A 22,294-nucleotide genomic window follows, 5' to 3' on the forward strand; every position below is an offset into this window, starting at 1 on the left:
TGTAAAGTCTGAAAGTTCTCTCATTGTACTCTGTATTGTACATGCTGCTGAGAGGCGACTTGAGCCTGGCCTACAGAGCAGTCTCTGACCCTTGGATAGACTGATATCCCTGTCACTGTACTCTGTATCATACAGGCTGCTGAGAGGCGACCTGTGCCTGGCCTACAGATCAGTCTCTGACCTGCCCTAATGGAAGTGCTGCACATCTGCAAATCAAATGGGACAAGAGTCACTCACTCCAGGGATCTCAACCCAGCCTTTGGCATCAACAGAACAGCTGCAGACAGTCACTCACTCCAGGGATCTCAACCCAGCCTTTGACATCAACAGAACATGCTGGAGAAACAGATAAATCTCCCAGAGATTGCCACTCCCCTGGAATAAACTCCCAATTCACATGAAACAGAGCTTCTCAATGATGCTATTTAAATGCAATCTACACAACTGGATGGGAGACTGTAAATTCATCCCCGGGGGGGGGGCACCTATGTCCCACATGGACAGGGGCAGTCAGTACTGATCATAGAATCACCTTGCAAATAAAGACCATCTAACCATGGCCAGTTAGGAAATACAGGTATAACATGGCTAGGCTTGTAAAGGCCCTGAGGTCATTAGTTTAGTAGCCTCCTATGAACCTATAAATGAGATTTGGGTGTTTATTAGGGGTTATCCACAACGGGTAACCCTCTAGAATGAAACTCTTGTTCATAAGTACTTAGACTACTGATCTTTGAGGATTTTAAGAAGCCTAGCCTTGCATTCCCAGGAAAATTATCAGCCCTTACATTTTTGCAGTAGGAATCTCTAATGACGGGCCACACAAGTAGAAACAGCCATTGTTTCTCATTGTGTGTCCTGAACTTCCCCATCCACTGTACCTTATGATTTCTGCCATTTAACACAAAGCTGCAGTGTTGATAAATCTTGGCAGTCAAAGATCCAGCTCTTGCACCCTCATACAAACACATGCAGACCTCATTGTTCCTTATGTTTTACAAGTACAACTCAATGGCATTTCTTGATAACATGTTCTAAGCTGAGACAGTTATGGTGCTCTTACAATTTTAAAGGACATTGACTCCACAATGACTGCTGAAAACTCCATGCCGATAACAGCCATAATGAAATCAAGGTCCAAAACTTTTTTTTTTTTTAGTTTACTAATCAGGGTAACTGAATGATATCTCATGGCCCCTTTTTACAAACAGCCCAAGAATTAGTGCAGAACATAGGGCAGCGTTTCATGTTACAGTAGTGAAACAACAGGATTTGTACAAGATTAACCAGATACAATCAATTACAAGCAGTGACGGAAGTAATATGAGAAAGTATGACAAGATTAGCAATATATACAACAAAATAGAATATACACATATTTACAGAAGGAGCAAAGGGTTTTTTGAACATTCTCTCATGGTCCTTACTTTATTATCTGTACATGGCAGTTTCCAGTACTCATTTACATCCAAAAGGATCCTTTAGCTTTAGGTTCTCATACGTTCTGCCTCAATGTTTTACAAGATATAGGAGCATGGGATTTGGCATCCACATTCTTTCTGCTTAGATATTGCAAGTGTTATTCGTATTAATCTGACCAATAAACTAAGCAGTTTAATTCCCAGATGGAAACTATAAGCAAAATAAGGTTATTCCTTACACAAGATGGCTTCCTGTTCAGTGCTTCACACAGCCCTACCTATCAGCATATCTTCCTTCTCTCTCATACTAGGTGATTTCCCATTTACTGCTTCACACAACTCTACCATCTCCCATACACATTTGCAGACTCATTCTGTGAAAATCCTCTGGATTCCACAAACCACAGATAGTGGTTAGTGTCTGTTAAATCATGATCTACTCATAACATCTATCTGTTCCCATATCCTAATATTTCTACTCAACATGCAGGCACATAATCAGACCCACGCAACATACAGGCACTTGATTAGATCAACGCAACATGCAGGCACTCGAGCAGATCAACGCAGCATGCAGGCACCATATCTTATTCTTCCCATTTACTGTTCCTGATTCAATACCATTTATTACTTTGCAACACTTTTTTTTTATTCTTTAAGAGCCCCATGATAAGACTTCCATTGCAAAGGATCCCAACATTGACATTGTACATGTATAGGGCACCTCACCATAAAAATGGCATCCCACAAGTGTGTCAAATCAAGAGAAGTGAAACACCAGCTCTGGAATATTGCCATCCATTTACCTTTATTCTTACAGTGCATGAACACTGCCTCTTAACTACCTGCCTTAACTTGATAATAAACGCAGACTGGTGGTTAAAAGCCTGTACGAAGCCCAGTTTTCTTACTCAAGGCACTTAATCCCTAAACATAAAGGTATGTGATGTTGGGAAACAAATAGCTTTTACAAAGACTTTCAGAATCGTACTGTACTACCAATAGGCCTCCTCACTGTCATTACATGTCTCAGGTTGTAACCCCATGCTCTCTACACTATTTAAAATATTCTTTACTTTTGCCAGTGAGTAGATTGTTCAGTTCCATTCTTTCATCGCATCTTTATATTTTCTCATTTATACCGATTGTGCATCGTATATATATATATATATATATATATATGTATATATATATATATATATATATATATGTGTGTGTGTGTGTGTGTGAAACATTGTTCATTGTTTACAGCTGTGACTTTCCCAAAGTATTAGCTGAAATGAAAGTGCCCCCTTTGGTCCTTTTTCCTTTATATTGGTATCTGCTAAGACATCATCAACCCCTTTTCCAGTTTTCTACATGGAGTAAGGGTATCACCATCTCTCAATTCAATGCCATTCCTAACTTATTTGGCAGTCATGCTTGACTGCCACAGGTTTTCTGTCATGCAACTCATCCATGCAATCAATCCATCAGTCTCTTTGTTGAATACCCTTGTTTGTCACAGTTTCTTCCTTTATCTCCCAAATATTCTTTTCCAGATTGTTTTCTGCTTTCCTTCATATGTACCCAAACCATCTTAATATGTACTCTCTGACCTTCTCTGAAATTATTTTGGATTCTGCCCTGAACACCTACTTTGTCTGTCTTGTCCTATGGTGTGCACCCTACGACCCATCTCGCTAACTTCACATCTTCAACACCTCTAGCTTCTTCAACTGCAGTGCTTTCACTGACCAGGTTTCTGGACCATACACTAGTGCTAGTCACATCACTGTTTTGTATACATTGTTTTTCACTTTATTTAACACTTTTCTGTCAAACACTATTCGAGACACACTGTGCTGGTTGCAGCACATCTGATTCTAGGCTTGGCCTCCTCATTCAGACTTCTCCTTGGTCATCCCTCCCAGATATTTGGAGTTATTAATTGGTTCCACTATTTTCCCTTCTATCTTAATTTTCACCTTCTTCTGATTCTACCATTTGCTGCCATGACAACTGTCCTTTCTGTACTCATTTTCATCTCGTGTGTTCAGTTTTGCATTCCAGTCTACCTATCCCTTGTTGAAAATCTTGTTCAGAGTCTGCCTTTAATGCCACATCTTCTGCAAACAGCAGCAGCTTTGTTGGTCTGTCCCCTCTGGCCAGTTTGCTAATGTAGACCATCACCAGTAGGCATAGCAGTGGGCTCAGAAAGTACAGTTTTGTACCTACCATAAATGTAGATGTTCGAAGATCCACATTGCTGCAGTCCTAACACTTGGGTAGTCCGCTGTCCCTCGGTCGGCCCGAATATCAGAGTATAAGGCTGACGTCGGTCAAGGCGCATTTGACTGACATCAGAACGTCAGGGTACAAATGCGCATGACCGACGTCATATCCTCAGTCTTTTCTTGCCCCAGATGTCAGAAGACCCTAAAAGAAAGGTCAAAACCCATAGACAACAACTAAACAACTAACCAGCCTAACACCAAAAATATGTACAATATATACAATTATACAATTATACCTCAGATGGATAACCCAACCCACACAACCACCTCAAACTACAGAGGGAAGGAGGGAGGGAAGACTGCACCAATGTGGATCTTGGAACATCTACATTTATGGTAGGTACAAAACTGTACTATGTTCTTCATCTCACATTGCTGCAGTCCTAACACTTGGGTAGAATCCCAAAGCAGAGGTAAGGGAGGATGGCTAAACTATAATGAAGCAGGAGCTGCCAAAATGCCCTGCAACACAGCAGTGGCAAAACCAGCCCTGGATTTAGAGTACAGTGGAAGGTGGTAATGCCTAGAGAAGGTATGCACTGAACTCCAAGTGGCTGCCTCCAAAATATCCTTAGCAGCCACCCCCCTCAAAAGCTGTTGAAGTGGCAGTAGCCCTAGTGGAATGAGGCCTAATCCCAGCTGGAATCTCTTTGCCATGATGGGAATAACAGAAAGCAATGCAAAATCCAATCCACTTAGAAATAGTTTGTTTTGACACGGGCTTGCCCTGAGAGCACAAAGCAAAAGAAACTAATAACTGCTGAGATTGTCTGAACCCTTTAGTTCTGTCCAAATAATATCGCAACTGCCTGTGTACATCTAAAGTGTGCAAAATCTTTTCCCCTTTAGTGTGGGGATTTGCATAAAAAGTAGGCAAATGAATAGTTTGGTTTAAAGCCACACTAGAAACCACTTTAGGCATAAAGGAAGGATTAGTATGTAAAGATACCCTATCCTTATGGAAAATCAAGAAAGGCTCAACTGCCATAAGGGCCTGCAATTCAGAAACCCTTCTTGCAGAGGTAATGGCCAACAAAAAAGCAGTCTTCCATGACAAATATTTCAACTCAGCAGTAGCTGCAGGCTCAAAAGGTTGTAGAGTGAGTTTCTCCAACACAAAATTGAGATCCCAAGCAGGAGTAGGAGCTTCGTGGGGTCTTATATTCTTTGCCCCTCTAAGAAATTGCTTGAACAAAGGATGAGAAAACAATGGTGGGTCACAGTCGTAGTGAGCTGAAATTGCTGCAGCATGAATCTTAATAGAAGAGAAGGACAAACCTTTGTCCAATAACTCAGTAAGATATTGAAGAGCCACACTTAAATCAGGCTCAGAAACATCCAAATCCTTCGCTGCACTCCAAAATAAAAATCTCTTCCATTTATCTGACACTTTCCTTGTACTAGGCCTTCTAGCTTCCAAAATCACATTCAAAACTTGTTGTGGAAGTTGAGACCCTCTATGGTTTAAAACAGAATATGCCATGCTGTTAGGTGAAGAGAGTGAAGTTTGACATTGAGCAAATGACTGTCCTCCTGGGACAACAGATGTGGAATCAAAGGCAAAGGCCATGGAGGCTTCTGTACTAGACTTCTCAGTAATGGGTACCAGTGCTGTCGAGGCCAATCTGGAGCTATCAAAATCATCCTTGGCTTGTCCTGTCTGACCTTTAGAAGTACCTTTGGGAGGAGAGGCAGAGGTGGAAAGGCATACACATGAAGATTTTTCCATCTGAAAGAAAGAGCATCCACTTTCCAAGCTGTGGGATGAAACCGCTTTGTGCAAAACTTTGGCAGCTGGTGGTTTAGTGGAGAAGCGAACAGATCTATGTCTGGAGTTCCCCAGGACACTGTCAATTTCTGAAATACATGAAGATCCAGTTTCCACTCGTGGGGATCCCTGATTTGTCTGCTTAACACATCTGCTAAGGAGTTCTGTGCTCCCGGCAGAAACCTTGCCTGAAGACTTAGTTGTAAACTGAGAGCAGTCTCCCACAAAATCATTGCTTGCCTGCATAGAGGATAAGAATGTGTTCCCCCCTTGCTTGTTGATGTACCACATGACAGTTGTGTTGTCTGTTAGAATCAACACCTGCCCTGGAAGAAGTAAATCCTTGAAAGCTATTAATGCAAACTGGACTGCCAACATCTCCTTCAAGTTGATATGTAGATGCTGTAGTCTGACAGGCCACTTGTCTTGTATCCACTTTCCGTTTAGATGAGCTCCCCAAGCTTTGTCTGAGGCATCTGTCGTTAAAATTTGACTCGCCTCTGGCCGGGTCACAGAGAGTCCCTTGTTTAGGTGACATTCCTGAGCCCACCACAAAAATTCCTTTTGAATGCAAGGTATTATTTGAATGACAGTGTCCAGATGCTGGCAGTGCTGTGTCCATACATTTTGAGATACCATTGCAACTTCCTCATATGCAGTTTGGCATTGGGAAGCACCAGAATACAAGATGCCATGAACCCTAAGGCTTGAAGGACTGTCCTTGCAGTCAGCCCGGACTGAAGAGATAGATGATGGAAGTAAAGGGAAAGATTCTTTTGTTTGTCCGGGGTTAGAAAGGCCATCTGGGATGCTGTATTCAGTCTTACACCCAGAAAGCACATGTCTTGAGAGGGTACTAGACTGGACTTTATTTCGTTCACAGAATACCCCAGGCATCTTAGCACTGCTATCACATATTCCAAATGACGAAGAAGCTCGTCCCTTCCTTGAGCCAGAATCAGGCAATCGTCCAAATAAGGATAGATTTGTATTCCTTTTAGCCTGAAGAAAGCTATCACTGGAGCCAGAACTTTCGTAAATACTCTGGGCAGTAGATAAGCCAAAGGGCAATGCAGAGAACTGATAGTGAGAAGTCCCAGTCCGAAAACGCAGATATTTCCTGCAACTTAGCCTGATAGGAACATGAAGGTAAGCCTCCTTGAGATCCAAAGTTACCATCCAGTGATCCTTGCCCAGTAGAGGTAAAAGCTGTTGTAACGTCAACATTTTGAACTTGGGAATGTCCAGATAAGTGTTGAGGATAGATAAATCCAAAATTGGTCTCCACGTGTTCCCCTTTTTGGCACAAGGAACAGGCGAGAATAAAATCCTAGGCCCCTTTCTGGCATAGGAACCGGCTGTATGGCCCCTATTTGGAGTAACAGAGAAATTTGCTTGTGAGCCTCTATTCTTTGTTGAGGAGGAATGTCTGGCATGCCTTTGAAAGGAGGCAAGGTATGGAAATAAAACCTGTAACCGTGATGTATGATATCCAGTACCCATCTGTCTTGGGTAATCAAACTCCAATTTTCTTTGAAAAGTGCCAACCTTCCTCCCAAAGGTGCTGCCAGGCGAGAAGGTTCTGGCAGCTGAAAAGGTAGGTCATTGGGTCTGTTTACGAAAGGACTGACCCCTGCCCTCACCCGGAGACTGTGCAGGAGAACTCCCTGTTCTAGGCCTGAAAGAGCCCTGGCCTCTGCCGCTGCCACGGCTAGATCTACCCCTAGACGGGGAATCATAAGAAGGATACGTCCACCCTTTAGTAGGCCAATTTCTACTAAACTTTGGAGGCTGAACCTGCAAAAATCTTTAACAGTCTGCATAGACTTAGCCTTGTCTTCCATTTTCTTTAAAACTGCCTCAACAGGAGAACCAAACAAGACATCAGATTGCAAAGGGGCATCCAAAATCCTAGTTTTAACATGGTCAGATAAATTTTGATCCCTCAGCCAGGCATGCCTGCGAAGAACTGACCCAGTGGCAGCCACCCTAGACGAGGCCTGAACAGCATCAAAACCACATTGCAAAGAATGCTTACCCACCTGTTCAGAAACATGCACTAAATCTTGTAACTCTTTACAATCAATACCTTCCGCCAGAGCATCAACCTTAGATTTCAACTGTGAAAGGAGATAATTTTGATATTTCAACATGTGAAACTGGCAATTCAAAGCTCTCATGGCTAGAGTGGAAGAAGTATAAACTTTCTTTCCCCACCTATCCAAGGCCCTGGCCTCTTTATCTGCGGAACTGGATTCTTGACAACAGAAGCCTTAACACCCTTAGGCCCCTGGCTAACAGTTTCTGGGTCTGCCCTAGGACTCTTAAAAGATACTTATGAGCTTCAGGCACCCTGTAATACCTATCTGGTTTAACAGGAGCAGGAGGCAAAGAATCAGGATTAAGGGAAGCCTCTGCAAACACATCTTCCACCACATTCAGAACAGGAGGTATAGCTAAAGGCCTATGCTGGGGTAAACAAAAATTCCCTAAGCCTTTTCCTGGAAACAGAGAAATCCTGACCTTCCCATTTAAAATGCTCTCTCATGGAGTGAAGGGTCTCTGAAAAAGAAAAATCCTCAGGAGGAGAAGCAGAAGGAGTAGAATCATCCACATCAGAATCAGAATAATGAGAATACTCCTGCAAGTCTTCAGCCGAAGACTCAGACACATCCGAAGCCTGCTCATAATCCCCCAACACAGGTTCCATCCTAGGCCTCTTATCAGGAGGGGGCATAGAGCCTCTAATCAAAGTAATTAAATCTTCTGCCATTTTAAGCATGTGCTTCTTGGGCACTGAACCTGAAGAACTAGGAGTGACACCCACAGAAGCAAAACTAGACCTGCCTCTAGGAGAAGCCTTGGAAGCAGAAAGAGAGGGCCTAGACACCTTAGGAAGGGAGGGAGTACAGTTACCTGAGAAGCCCCTACAGCCTGACCTGCCTCCTGGGAGGCCACATCCTGTAAAAACACAGTTTCTCCCTGGGACTCCAGAGAGGCCTCCGTCGGAACCACCTGATCCACTGACGCCTCTAAAGAACCGGCGTCCGGTTCGGACGACTCCTCTAACCTAGGTTTAACTGCCTTGTCCTTGCGCTTCTTTGAGGAAGCCGGCGTCAGAGCATCCGACGGCATATTGTAATTGCACCGCTTCCCAAAGACCAACCTGGCACAATCCAACCTACGCTTTATAGTGCGTTTATTGAACCTAGCACAAAAGCGACACCCAACAACGTCGTGCTCAGGTCCCAAACAAGGTATACACAAATTATGGTAATCCCTATGTATCTGTTTCCCACAAGAAATACAGTTATTCACTTTTTCTGACATCCGGTAAACCACTGAGGCAAGAAAAACAAAATATTCCCCAACGGGTACTTAACCAACTCTGACTTGGTCTGAAACTCCGAAAAATTTCAGAACGCCGAACGGCACTTGCAACACTGCTTCTGCATCGGACCATGCGGCAAAAAAGACTGAGGATATGACGTCGGTCATGCGCATTTGTACCCTGACGTTCTGATGTCAGTCAAATGCGCCTTGACCGACGTCAGCCTTATACTCTGATATTCGGGCCGACCGAGGGACAGCGGACTACCCAAGTGTTAGGACTGCAGCAATGTGAGATGAAGAACATCTGCATCCTGATGCACACCCATTCCCATTGGTAACACCTCAGAATCTGAATACCATTCATACTTGTGTCATTGGGTCCTTATATATAGTCTGTCTTAATTCTGCCAATGTTTTCAGGACATTGAACTACTGCAAAACACTCCAATTCAAGGAATTCTTAGTGGAACACTTAGCTCCTTCATAGCTTGTTTTCAAGTATCTGTCTCACTGCAAACATCAAGTCGGTTGAGCTGCATCCTGATCTCTCTATAGTCATTTATCAGTCACTCTTTTCAGTGCTTTAATGCAATGTGACAGGGGTTTGATACCTCTATGCTGCCTACAGCTGTGAATGTCCTCTGTGTCCTTGTAAACTGGCAATAGAATGCTTATTTTCCAGTTATCTGGGATACTCCTTTCTGTTCATGCTTCTTGAGTAACCCCTGGAGCCGTTTCTCCCCTTACTCACCAAGCAACTCAATTATATCTGCCGTGACATCATCTAAACATGCTACTTTCTCTGACTTCACTGGGTCAATATTTATAAATGCTTCCAGAAAAAAAAATGTCCAAAGAGGTAACAATGAGCTTCACACCTCAGCTTAGTTTACAGTCTAACTTAATGATAGCTCATTGAGATAATATTGGATATTCAAGATCCTGTATTTCCAAAATTAGACTAGCTATTTTCTCCAGAAAGTATTCAGTTTTTTTTTTTTTTTTTGCCTTAGGATACTGCATATTTCTAACCGGCATCATCCAACACAAACACACACAAGTCTCTGTATGTTAAAGGAATAAGACATTCCTAGATTAAAATATCTTTCCACAGGGAGAAACAACCTGATGTAAGTAACTGCATTTCAAAACAAGAAAGAAAGCATTACTTGTTACCAATCAGATTGTTCACAGATATAACTAGTAAATCAGAATATCTACTACTGAACTGTACCATGCATTTCTCAACTGTATACCCTCCTGCACTTTAAAATGTAATGAACAAGAGCGACAATGATTTCCAAGACTCAATCTTTTATTACATTTCAAATGGCTGTTGAAAAACAGAGCAGGAGCATATGCTAGGTACCAGCATTTGAAAAGCAATGCCCCTGCCCAGATTAGCAAACCAGAATCCATTACATCAAGCTTTCTAATTACCTTGTTTCTCCATTCATTTCACTGAATCTATATGTAACAGATCAGTTTAGAATTTATAAAATAGCTCTTATAAAATAATTTATATATCCAGTGTGTTTGCACTGCTACAAATGATTGTACAATGTTAAAGAATACTTATTTGCCAACCACATAGTCATTGCAAAAAGCAGCTTTACTCAGAACACTGCACTTGACATGAAATGCTCTAGGCATCCTGTTTTAATTCTGATATCAGTAAGCGTAACCCACAAATTTACAAAGAAAAATCCCAAAATACAGAAGAACAGAAAAAGTCAAACACTGCTTTTCTCATTTAAAGTTGTTTTATACTGGGGGCGGGGTGTAAGCCAGCCTGCACCCATCTGTACGAGTGGCAAGCGCACAGATACACTCTAGAAATTATGTACACCCACATCTAGATCACCATAACTTGCAGAAAGGTGAATATTCTGAGAAATGGCAATTTTGGACCTAGTATATACAAGTCCGTATTTACAGTCATTCAGTATCACTATTCTAGGACTCTCATTAGGTTTCATAATATGAAATGGTTCCCATCTCAGTGACCTCAGTGTCATTTACGGTAAACCTCGTGATGTAGAGGGTCAAGCCCTCTCCATTACGGTGGGGAGGGGGGGGAATGGGTCTGAAAAAAAAAAAGAAAAAAAGATTAAAAACAAAAAATATATATATAATTATCAGTGGTGACGTGATACCCTGATTCATGAAAAATGGGGAAAAAGACTGATTGGATGAATCAGTCAAAAACAATGTCAAATAGTGTTTCTTCATTCAACAAGACTATTAATCAAAATTCTCTTGGTGAAGTTTTCCAGAATTCCTTTTATGCTTGCGTGAGTAAATGAAATTAGGCATTCAGTTAACTCTGATTGTATAGGAATTCAGAAGTTGTTTCAATGATATTCTGCTATACATCTCACCGTGTCATGCATTTCCACTTTTGTATTCCTAATTCAGGTGGTCTGTTTCCTAACAAGAAAAAAATTTAAGAATAAGCCCAGATAAATGTATTTTCTTCCCTGGTGATGCAGAGAGAAATAGGTTCATAGGTAACTGATACAGCCTGGTGATGTATAGCAGTGTGCATATTAAAATCTATGAACAGATCTCCACAGGATCCCTAGTATAAGGTCACCAGGGGTAAACTCATGCAAATTATTGATAAAGACAATGTAGCAAAAACAGTACTTTATGATGATTGTTTTTTTTATGACTGGTCCAAACAAATTAGCAACAGTAAGTGGGAAAATACATTTTGTCACTGTGGGCCCCATGTACAGTGGTATAAAAGATTAAATAACAAAATGTCACCCAAACACGGAGTACAATTCGCTACTAAAACACTCCCATTTCTGATCATGCCATGATCAGAAATGATTTATGGTTTAGTAAACTTGTATTTCCCTAATAAAGAATGTACAGATAAAAAAGGCGCTTATCAAGATCTTGAACTTCAATTAAATCATCATGAATTAAGTTATAGAAATACGACCTAAATCTAAACATGGTATGGTTTTCTTCTTTTTAGTTAATTCAGATTGTTTTTAACTACCAGGCTTGCATATTGTCTTAAGGTCTTTCATTGTGGTAATGTAAAAGATTACCAGTATGACTATATTTCTAACTGCGATATTCAGCTGAGGGGAAAAAATGGGTTATCGTTCATCTCACCTATAGCCTCCATTGTAAGATTATATGCAGCTTGAGTCTCTCTGTCCAAATTTACCACAGTTTTTAACACTCCGTTCCTAAAGCCAACACTGAATTTTCCATCTTGGTTGCCACCTAGAATAGAATTTCAGAATTAAAAAAATTATTCAAGTATCCAAAAATGTGTTGTAAAAAATATAAATAGCTGATGTGGTTATGACACAAATTAGAAAAATAAGCAGTCTACACATGATTATAGAAAAAAATTTCCAGAGGTATGAGGACATTTCTACTAGTGTGAATATTTTTAATCAGATTTTGCAGGGTCTATATCAGATTATCGAACTTTTAAAAGTTCGAACACCATATGAAAATCAAATAAAAAAAAAACCCAGAAAAAAACTACCTGTAAAGTTAACCGGGGCGGGGGGAGGCAAGCGCCCCGGCATCCCCCACACCACCCGCTCTTTAAATATACCAACTCTGCGATCGCACTACAGTGCAGACAATGGAAAACTTCCATTTCCGCACTGTACGGACATCTCCATTGAAACATTCAAACATTCGAATGTTCGATCATATGGTGTTGACCATATGACGTTCGAACATTTAAATGTTCAACAAAGTAATATAGACCCTATTTTGTAATAGGGATATGTAAAGAGGGAACACAAAATCAAGTTTATTATGAATTGAGAGGTCAATTACTCAGACAAAACAGTTACATGACTGCTTACTGTGAAGTCTGTCTTTACAAATGTGTGTTACAGTTTATGTATAACAAAAAAAAAAGAGCTATCTGCCCCTCCAGTAAGCACATCTATTATGGCTGCAAATAGACTGCATATTTTTTCCTTAAATAAGAGTTGATAAACTGATAAACATTAAGACCCTGTGAATTGTGTGCACTAATCAGAACAGGTTTCTGGAGGTCTTGCAGAGATGCACTATGCAACTTTGTCACCCTGAGCAGGTTAAAGTCAGGAAGCAACTAATCATTATCGGAAATGCTTACAATTGCAGGACAAACAAGACTATGACTTTCAAGCCATAAGGAATCTTAATGTTTTTCTCCTAGCATCTCTGGACTCTTGACTCTGACCTTAGTTCGTTATGGATCTTGGAGCATGCATGCTAGTATCCAAATCTGCTGGTTCTTTTTTAGCATGCATGTGAACAATAGTCATAACTTCTACAGGCTTTTCTGAATGAGTAGTTTGATGGCCATTCTGTTTGCAATCTAAAGGTAAATTCTGTTCAGGTCAGGTGTTGCCAACAGATGCAGCTTATTTCTGTTTTGCTTAAGCATGAGGCTTGTCACTGAGCCTTGTAAAATCTATTAAGACTTTACGGGCAGCATGTCTTGTAGGCAATTAAAAAATACGGAGTTCTCAAAGTCTTTCACACTGGGAAAAACTCCTTTCTCCTCCAGTCCAAAAGGCAAAATAAAAGCATCACTCAATGGACTACAAGTCCCCAGCTAAGTAAATTGATCTTTTATCTAATCTGCCAACAGTTACAGAAAACTCTGCAACACTTTTGCAGTTTCAACTACAACTAGAGCCATCCAAACAAAAAGAAGACTATTTTCTTGATTTACTGCACTTATACTTGTGTTATATAGTAATCACTACTGTTTATGAGCATTTTAAAGCATCTAATTTTGTTGCAAAAAATAGTAATTTCTCTGTTTGTTAGTTTATCTAGTCTCTGTGCCTTCAAATCTCTTTGCACAAGGGCAGTTTAGCCAGGGACATAGCTGTTGTGGCAGTTTATTGTTTAATTTGCAAGAGAGCTACTTTAACTGTGCTTTTATTTTACCAGATTCCAAGGTCAGACATTTTGTGGCAGGAGGTGTCTACCTGAGCTCTCTGAGTTGGTTATTTATTGACTAGAAGGCATAGGAGTCGGTCTTCAAGCTATTTTTTCTCTCTTTCTGGAGCTTTCTACTGGGCAGCGGTGATGGTTAGCAGTCATCTGTAGAGTACATAACACATGGACAGTAAAATGTACCTATAAAGTTAGGATTAGATCCAAAACTTGTTAAATAGAGTGGCTTGTGCATAAATAAACTTAGAGCAGCTAGCTTGTGCACTGAATAGCAGCACCATAACCTAGCATTATATAACATCCTACCTTTAACCTCAAGAGCTACCCTAGGAGACCCCTGTTAAAACCCAATCCTTAATCATAAACAGCGAACCCTATTTTAGGATCAAACAACATGGATATGCAATTTCCAGCTGTTTCTGTGGCCAGCTGGTAGATCTGGGCATCCTAAGGCAATGTAGCAATTGTCTAATCTACTCAAGCAACCAGTTAATCATTAAAGAAAATACCGTATGCAAGAGTTGTAAATACACAACTTAGTTGGAGGCAAGAAGTTACATACAAATGAGATTGTCAAGAGTACCCACATTACATCCCTCATATACACCGTTCACAACACACACATCTTGTCTTATGCTGAGGTGCTTAAAACAAACCTTCCCAAATCTCAAAGACCTCCACTGCCACCTAAAGGCAGCACTGCTCCTCAGCAATCACTAAAGCAAACAGCAAAATCAACATAAATCAAATCAAGCTACTACATGACAGAGCAAAATCCCTAAAAGGGAAGGCGTCTCTGATCAGTACTAGCAAAAAACTACGATCACTCATAAAATCATCCAAGGCCAACTTTGAGAGAAAAATCGCTAATGACACAAAAGACAATCACAAGGCTTCTTTAGCTACGTTAGAAACCTGGGTGGAAACTCCCAGATATGCTCAGAGTTAGTCCAAAATGACACAAAATACACTGAACCCACTGACATTGCCAACATTCTGGTTGGTGCAAATTTCTCCCCTCCCTCCCCCCCAAAAGGAGAAATATCTATCCCACCAGAGTCTAGCCTCATAAAACATCTCAGATGCCCAGGTGAGAGCTGCTCTCTCTAAAGCAAAAAACACAGCATCAATGGGACCGGACGGTGTCCCCGGCTGTGTGCTACACGAACTCAATGAGGAACTAAACCCACACATAAGGCTGCTGTTTAATCTTAGCCTTACTACAGGATACGTGCCCAAAGAATGGTGTGGTGTACGGCAACTGTGGTCCCACTCCACAAAGGCGGTGCTTCTACGGACCCTGGAAATTACCGCCCCATAAGCTTGACGAGCCTTGTCTGCAAAGCTATGGAGAGGATCATAATGGAACTCATAAATAAAGACATTGGGGACCTACAGACACTGGATCCTACCCAATTTGGCTTTGTCAAGGGCAGATCCTGCCTCTTGAACTTGGTCGACTTTTTCGAAACAGTCACTAAGGCCATTGATGAGGGTAAGGCAGTTCACACAGCCTACCTTGACCTAGCAAAACCGTTCGACACAATACCCCACTTGGGCATCATAGAAAAGCTCACCAGCTTAGATGTAAACCCATATGTCACAAGATGGGTTGCAAACTGGCTCAAGGACAGAACACACAGGGTTAGAGTTGCTGGTGCCATGTCAGACTCTAAGCCGGTCACGAGCAGTGTCCCACAGTGCTCAGTCCTGGGCCCCCTCTTGTTCGGCATTTATTTTTCTGAAGTGCAGGCAAACATAGGGGGATTGTGGCTGACAAAATTTGCAGATGACTGCAAACTGGGCACCATAATTGACACTCCATCAGACACAGACATCCTCCAGAAAGGTCTCATAGAAATGGATAACTGGTGCCAGAGCCATGGCCTTAAGCTAAATGCCAAAAAATGTATAGTCATACCCTTTGGGAAAAACAAGGTAACCCCTAATTACCACATAGGTGGTAATCCATTAAACAAGGAAGAAGTTATCAGGGACCTGGGGACCCAAGTTGACAGTAACCTCTCTTTTGACACTCACATTGCCAAAGTGGTTAGGAAGACCTTCTACATTGCCCACCTGATCATGAAGGGATTCACATCCAGATCAGGAGAGGTCATTGTACCCCTGTACTCTTCACTTATCAGACCAATGATTGAGTACAACGCCCATTCGAATGTACCTTACCCGACACCTGCAGCAGTTGGAAAGACCCCAAAAGTTCCTCACCAAAAGGATAAAGGGGCTCAAACATATGTCATACGATGCCCGACTGAAGAAACTCCAGCTCTATTCAGTTGCATACCATCTGCTCAGAGGTGATATGTGCCTGACATACAAGGCCATGTCCAACCCGGAATTAATGGACATGCTCCACCTCAAAAAATCCAAATCCACCAGAGCCACGAGAGCAAGAGACTTAAACCTCAACACGGATATAAATAGGATGTGCTGGAGGGACAGATTCATCACCCAGAGACTCCCTACACTGTGGAACAGAATCCCAGTCCATGTGAGGCAGAGCCCCTCACTGACTCTGTTCAAGAGAAATCTTGACGAGTGGATGGGAGATCGTAGGTTTACCCCAGGAATCATCTCTGTATCACTGCTGGACAGAGGCACAGCAAACTAATGGGTATAGTATTCTCATCCTAAGGGGTGGTGAAAGCCACACACACTCTGGCTAGGCTTGTAAATGCCCTAGGGCAGATAGCCTAGTATGAACCTATGAACATTTCACATGAGGCCTACACATAATGGTCCCTCAGGTGCAAAGCCCATAAGGCACGTATACACTTTACGTAATACTCTTGTCGTTAAGGACTCTATTGTGTAAACCACAGATGCCACACTGACCACATTGGACAAGGAGAAGATAGCAGTTAGTTGTCTATCTGGAGCCAGAATCCACAATATAACTCACCCACTTCAGTCACTGTATCCTACGCCTATCTGGAGCCAGAATCCACAATATAACTCACAAACTTCAGTCACTGTATCCTAGGCCTATCTGGAGCCAGTATCCACAATATAACTCACACACTTCAGTCACTGTATCCTAGGCCTATCTGGAGCCAGTATCCACAATATAACTCACACACTTCAGTCACTGTATCCTAGGCCTATCTGGAGCCAGAATCCACAATATAACTCACACACTTCAGTCACTGTATCCTAGGCCTATCTGGAGCCAGTATCCACAATATAACTCACACACTTCAGTCACTGTATCCTAGGCCTATCTGGAGCCAGAATCCACAATATAACTTGCACACTTCAGTCACTGTATCCTAGGCCTATCTGGAGCTAGGATCCACAATATAACTCTCACACTTCAGTCACTATATCCTAGGCCTATCTGGAGCCAGAATCCACAATATAACTCACACACTTCAGTCACTGTATCCTAGGCCTATCTGGAGCCAGTATCCACAATATAACTCACACACTTCAGTCACGGTATCCTAGGCCTATCTGGAGCCAGAATCCACAATATAACTGACACACTTCAGTCACTGTATCCTAGGCCTATCTGGAGCTAGGATCCACAATATAACTCGCACACTTTAGTCCTATCTGGAGCCAGTATCCACAATATAACTCACACACTTCAGTGACTGTATCCTAGGCCTATCTGGAGCCATGATCCACAATATAACTCACACACTTCAGTCACTGTATCCTAGGTACCAAATTTGATTGTATCATACATAGTCCATGTAGGTGTAAATGACCTGAGACATACCTCACTGGACTATATGAAAAGAGACATAATGGATCTATTGGAATGTGTGTCACTGAATAGCATTCCACCTTCACTAAGGATGATGCCACAGTACAAATATAAAATGACTGATTTTAATAATTAGCTTAGTTTCTGGTGTCACTCCAGGAGGATCCAATATCTGTCAACATGGGAGAAAATGGTCAAAATACCCCATTACTTTGCCAAAGAAGGGTTGCACCTATCCCTCCCTAGGCTTTTGGATATTGGCTAAATGTTTATCCAGCCCCTTACAGTTTTTTTTTAGGATATGCCAAAAAAAGACAAAACTATTAACATAGTGAAAAAGTCTACAAGCAACCTTAAGACTCTGTGCTTAGACCTTAAACAAAAACTCCACATCCTTCAAGCCCTGTTCACTCTGGAGACTACAGACATCTGTGCTGTGACTGAGACTTGATTTAAAGCCATAGAAAGTACTCCAGAATTGAAATGCACAGTGTCTTCCACACATTTAGCTCAACAACAGTAAAGGCAGTCAAAGGTGGAGGTGTTATGATCTATTTTAGCAACAAACATAGCTCCAGTTTGATAAAACAAGATACCACGGAGCTCATCCATGTGCAAGTCATCATATAGAAGGTCCCTCACCATATCATAGCTATAGGTCACTATCTATGCTTCTAGTCTCTCATGACTCTTAACTAAACCTGCTCACCATCCAAGCAAAAATCCTCTTCATGGGTGACTAACTTTCCTTCTATAGACTCAGAAATGTACACTGTGTCAAACTCGTAACAGCTCCTCGTGGTGGCCAGCAGTGTTCCTCTAGCAGCAGAGACCAGAAAAGACTACCTTTCCAGATTTTAAGTATTTTTCTTGGCTTTTTTCGACTTTTTGTGCCTTTCGACTACTGTTTCTGCTTGTTTTATCAAAGTTTGCACTGTTTTTACTGTGTTTATAAGCTAAAACTGTTTACTGCACTTGCTAGTTTAAGTTTTGCCTAAAAGTTAAACTACAGGCTAATACACTCAAGTGTACTAGCTTTTGATAGCATTTAGTCGAAAATCATAGCATTTATTGTGTTTTCTGCTTTTCTGTAAAAACTTGAAAAAACAAAAAATATCCTTGTTTTCCATACTTTCCTAACTAGTGTTCCAGAGACCAGATTTTGCTGATCCCTGGGCTTTGTCTTGGTTCCTGTGTTTCTCCATTTTCCTTGTTTGGTCAGGGGAAGTTTCTTTACTCACCAGTGAGAGTGGGGAGTACTGAGCTGCCTGTTTGTCCTTAGTGGAGTGGTTTAAGGCAGTAACTTGTAGTCTATTGGCCATTTTGGGTCATTTCCTGTCTTTTCCAGCCCCCTGCTATAAAGCTGCGTTTTGGCGGGCTTTTCCAGCTATTGAGAACTCAGCACAGCTCCTCGTGGTGGCCAGCAGTGTTCCTCTAGCAGCAGAGACCAGAAAAGACTACCTTTCCAGATTTTAAGTATTTTTCTTGGCTTTGCCTTTTGACTACTGTTTCTGCTTGTTTTATCAAAGTTTGCACTGTTTTTACTGTGTTTATAAGCTAAAACTGTTTACTGCACTTGCTAGTTTAAGTTTTGCCTAAAAGTTAAACTACAGGCTAATACACTCAAGTGTACTAGCTTTTGATAGCATTTAGTCGAAAATCATAGCATTTATTGTGTTTTCTGCTTTTCTGTGATATTACTTGAAAAAAACAAAAAAATATCCTTGTTTTCCATACTTTCCTAACTAGTGTTCCAGAGACCAGATTTTGCTGATCCCTGGGCTTTGTCTTGGTTCCTGTGTTTCTCCATTTTCCTTGTTTGGTCAGGGGGAAGTTTCTTTACTCAACAGTGAGAGTGGGGAGTACTGAGCTGCCTGTTTGTCCTTAGAGGAGTGGTTTAAGGCAGTAACTTGTAGTCTATTGGCCATTTTGGGTCATTTCCTGTCTTTTCCAGCCCCCTGCTATAAAGCGCGTTTTAGCGCTGAGTTGCCACTGTTGTACACTAGGGCAGCACTGCTTAAGCAGGTTTAAACTATTCGGGCCACCTAAAGTCCACTCTTCAAATTTTCCCTTAAAACTACCTTCCTCGAACTATACTACTGATCTAATCAGCGTATCCTATAACTAAAAAGATCATCTCTACTTGACTCCAAGTAGACTATTCTCTATCTGTTAAACCTAGCACTTGCTCCTACAGTACTTATTACCTTGATACGGCACTCTTGTCATAGATAGTACCCCAAAAGGGCAAACCCCCATTTCTCGGTCACCCAAGTCCCCCGGAATATCTTTTAAAGTTTTTTTGTCTATTCCTTCTAGCATGTCGAGGGATCAGTTGCTAGTGTCCTCTCCTGCTCAGCTGGTGAACCTGGGAATATTGAGGCAATGTTACAATTGCCTCATGTACACAGACAACCCTCTCCTCCTCCCACAAAACACAAATACATGCGAGAGATGCAACTATACGGCCAAACTGGAGGCTGAGCTCTCTCAACATAGGACTGGCAAGACCAGTCAGGAGGAGAAGGTTACCACACACACTATAGACCCAGTCTCACATAGTACCATCACAACCTCAAATCATACACATAAACACACAAAGACATACTCGAGGCTCTGATCAAAAATCTACCAAAACAGCAGAGGCCACCAAAGCAGACACCCAAACAACCACCACCTCAGAACACAACACCTGCAACACATAGACCTCACAGTCAGAGTGTCAAACAGTCACAGCCCTTAAGGCCAAACACAATGCCAGACACACTAGTCATTGGTGACTCCATAGTCAGACACACTGACGCCCCGCCACCAGACTGAGTAAGGAGAAGGTCACAGTAAGCTGCCTGTCGGGCGCTAGAATCCGCCACATAACGCAAGCACTCAGGTCTCTCAACAGCAGGTACAAATACGACTCAGTCATTGTCCACGCTGGTGTAAACGACCTGAGACGCACCCCCCTGGACTACATGAAAAGAGACATTGAGGAGCTCTCTGATTATGTAGCCCAGGCAGGTATGACCCTGACCTTGAGCAGTATCCTACCTTCACCAAGAATGATGCCACAATACAGAGATAAGATGATCAGCTTTAACAATTGGCTTAAACTCTGGTGTCATTCAAAGGGGATCCAATGTCTGTCTGCCTGGGATGACATGCTGGACAAGCCACGCTGCTTCAAGGGACGGCTTGCACCTGTCACCCTGGGATTCGGATATTGGCAAAGGCTCTTGCCACCCCATAGTGCCTTTTTAGGCAAGGCTCAAATTCTAAACCTACCACCCTAGAACACAAAAAAGGAAAACAACTAAGGGTAATGCTGCTCAATGCCAGAAGTCTAAATCTCAAAATGCACGCACTCGAGGCCCTTCTCAGTATGGAGAACATCGATGTCTGTGCTGTGACAGAAACCTGGTTCAAGGCTCTTGAGAGCACCCCAGCACTATCAGGTTTTACCTCATATCATGCGTTCCGCCCCAAAATCCGGACAATACAAAAGGAGGGGGGTATCCATATTCATCAAGGACACCCACACCTCAAGACTGGTGGCAACGCACAATGCATCAGAGACCATCCAGGTGCAATTAACCATAGGCAAGACTGCGCTGCAAATTGTAGCATGTTACAGGCCACCCTCACAAACTCAGGAACCTCACATGGCCTTCCTGAAAACACTAGAGGGGATAAATGTATCACCAAACACCATCATACTAGGTGACTTCAATTACCCTAATATAGACTGGGAACACTACTCAAGCCCAAACACCCTAGCCCAAAAGTTCCTGGAATTCATAAACTCAAATGCCATGGAACAACTAGTCACCATCCCCACAAGAGGAGAAAACATACTTGATCTCATCATCATGAACATGGAGCACAATGTTCAACACCGGAAGTATACCCCTCACTGGTGAGATCAGATCACAAACTAATCTCGCTGGAGGTCCTCATCCCCCCCCACTTGAAATAAAAAGACCACAGTAAAGAACTTCTCGAAGCCGACTTCACACTTCTAAAGACTAGTGTGGTCTCCTTTAAGGCCCCCGAGCCATGGAAAACAGTACTCAAGCCGCTGAATCACTTACAAATGCCTTCTACCAGCACCTGCAGGACTGCATGGACAAGGCAATCCCAAGCAAAACAAAGACTCTTTGTACCAAAGGCAAGCGTCCAGTCTGGTGGACCCCAGCCATAAACAAACTCTACAACAAAAGGAGGAAGCTACTACAAGATAGAGCAAAATCCTTAAAAGGTAAGACACCCTTGATCACTATAAGTAAAAACTAAGAGCTCTCATAAAATCATCCAAAGCAAATTTTGAGAGAAAAATAGCTAAAGACTCAAAAGACAATCATAAGGCCTTCTTTAGCTATGTTAGAAACCTGGGAGGAAACTCCCAGATATGCTCAGAACTAGTTCAAAATGATGTGAAGATTACTGATCCTACAGACATTGCCAACATACTGGCTGACAGGTTCAGTGCAAACTTCTCCCCCAAAAGGAGAGATATCTATACCAAACGATTGCAGCCCCCAAACATCTCTAACGCCCAAGTGAGAACTGCTCTCTCCAAAGCAAAAACACAGCATCCATGGGACCTGATGGTGTCCCCGGCTGTGTGCTCCACGAACTCAACGAGGAATTAAACCCACAGCTAGGACAGCTGTTTAATCATAGTCTTACCTCTGGATACGCACTCCAGGAGTGGCGCACTGCAACTGTGGTCCCACTTCACAAAGGCGGTGCCTCCACCGACCCTGGAAATTACCGGCCCATTGGCTTGACAAGCCTTATCTGCAAAGCCATGGAGAGGATCATAATG

The 22,294-nt window shown here is 42.1% G+C and overlaps 1 protein-coding gene across 1 annotated transcript in view; it reads right to left on the minus strand.

Moving 5' to 3' along the window:
• The window catches only part of CDH23 (cadherin related 23), a 2,508,764-nt gene that overhangs the window by 2,227,692 nt on the left and 258,778 nt on the right, over positions 1-22,294 (minus strand). The window contains exon 6 of the mRNA XM_044056944.1: positions 11,931-12,044. Within this exon, the coding sequence (XP_043912879.1) occupies positions 11,931-12,044 (114 nt within the window). The remainder of the gene's footprint in view (positions 1-11,930; positions 12,045-22,294) is intronic.

The sequence above is a fragment of the Protopterus annectens genome, chromosome 14.part0, assembly GCF_019279795.1.
Source record: "Protopterus annectens isolate FY-2018-M chromosome 14.part0, PAN1.0, whole genome shotgun sequence".
In the NCBI taxonomy this organism is placed as follows: Eukaryota; Metazoa; Chordata; order Ceratodontiformes; family Protopteridae; genus Protopterus; species Protopterus annectens.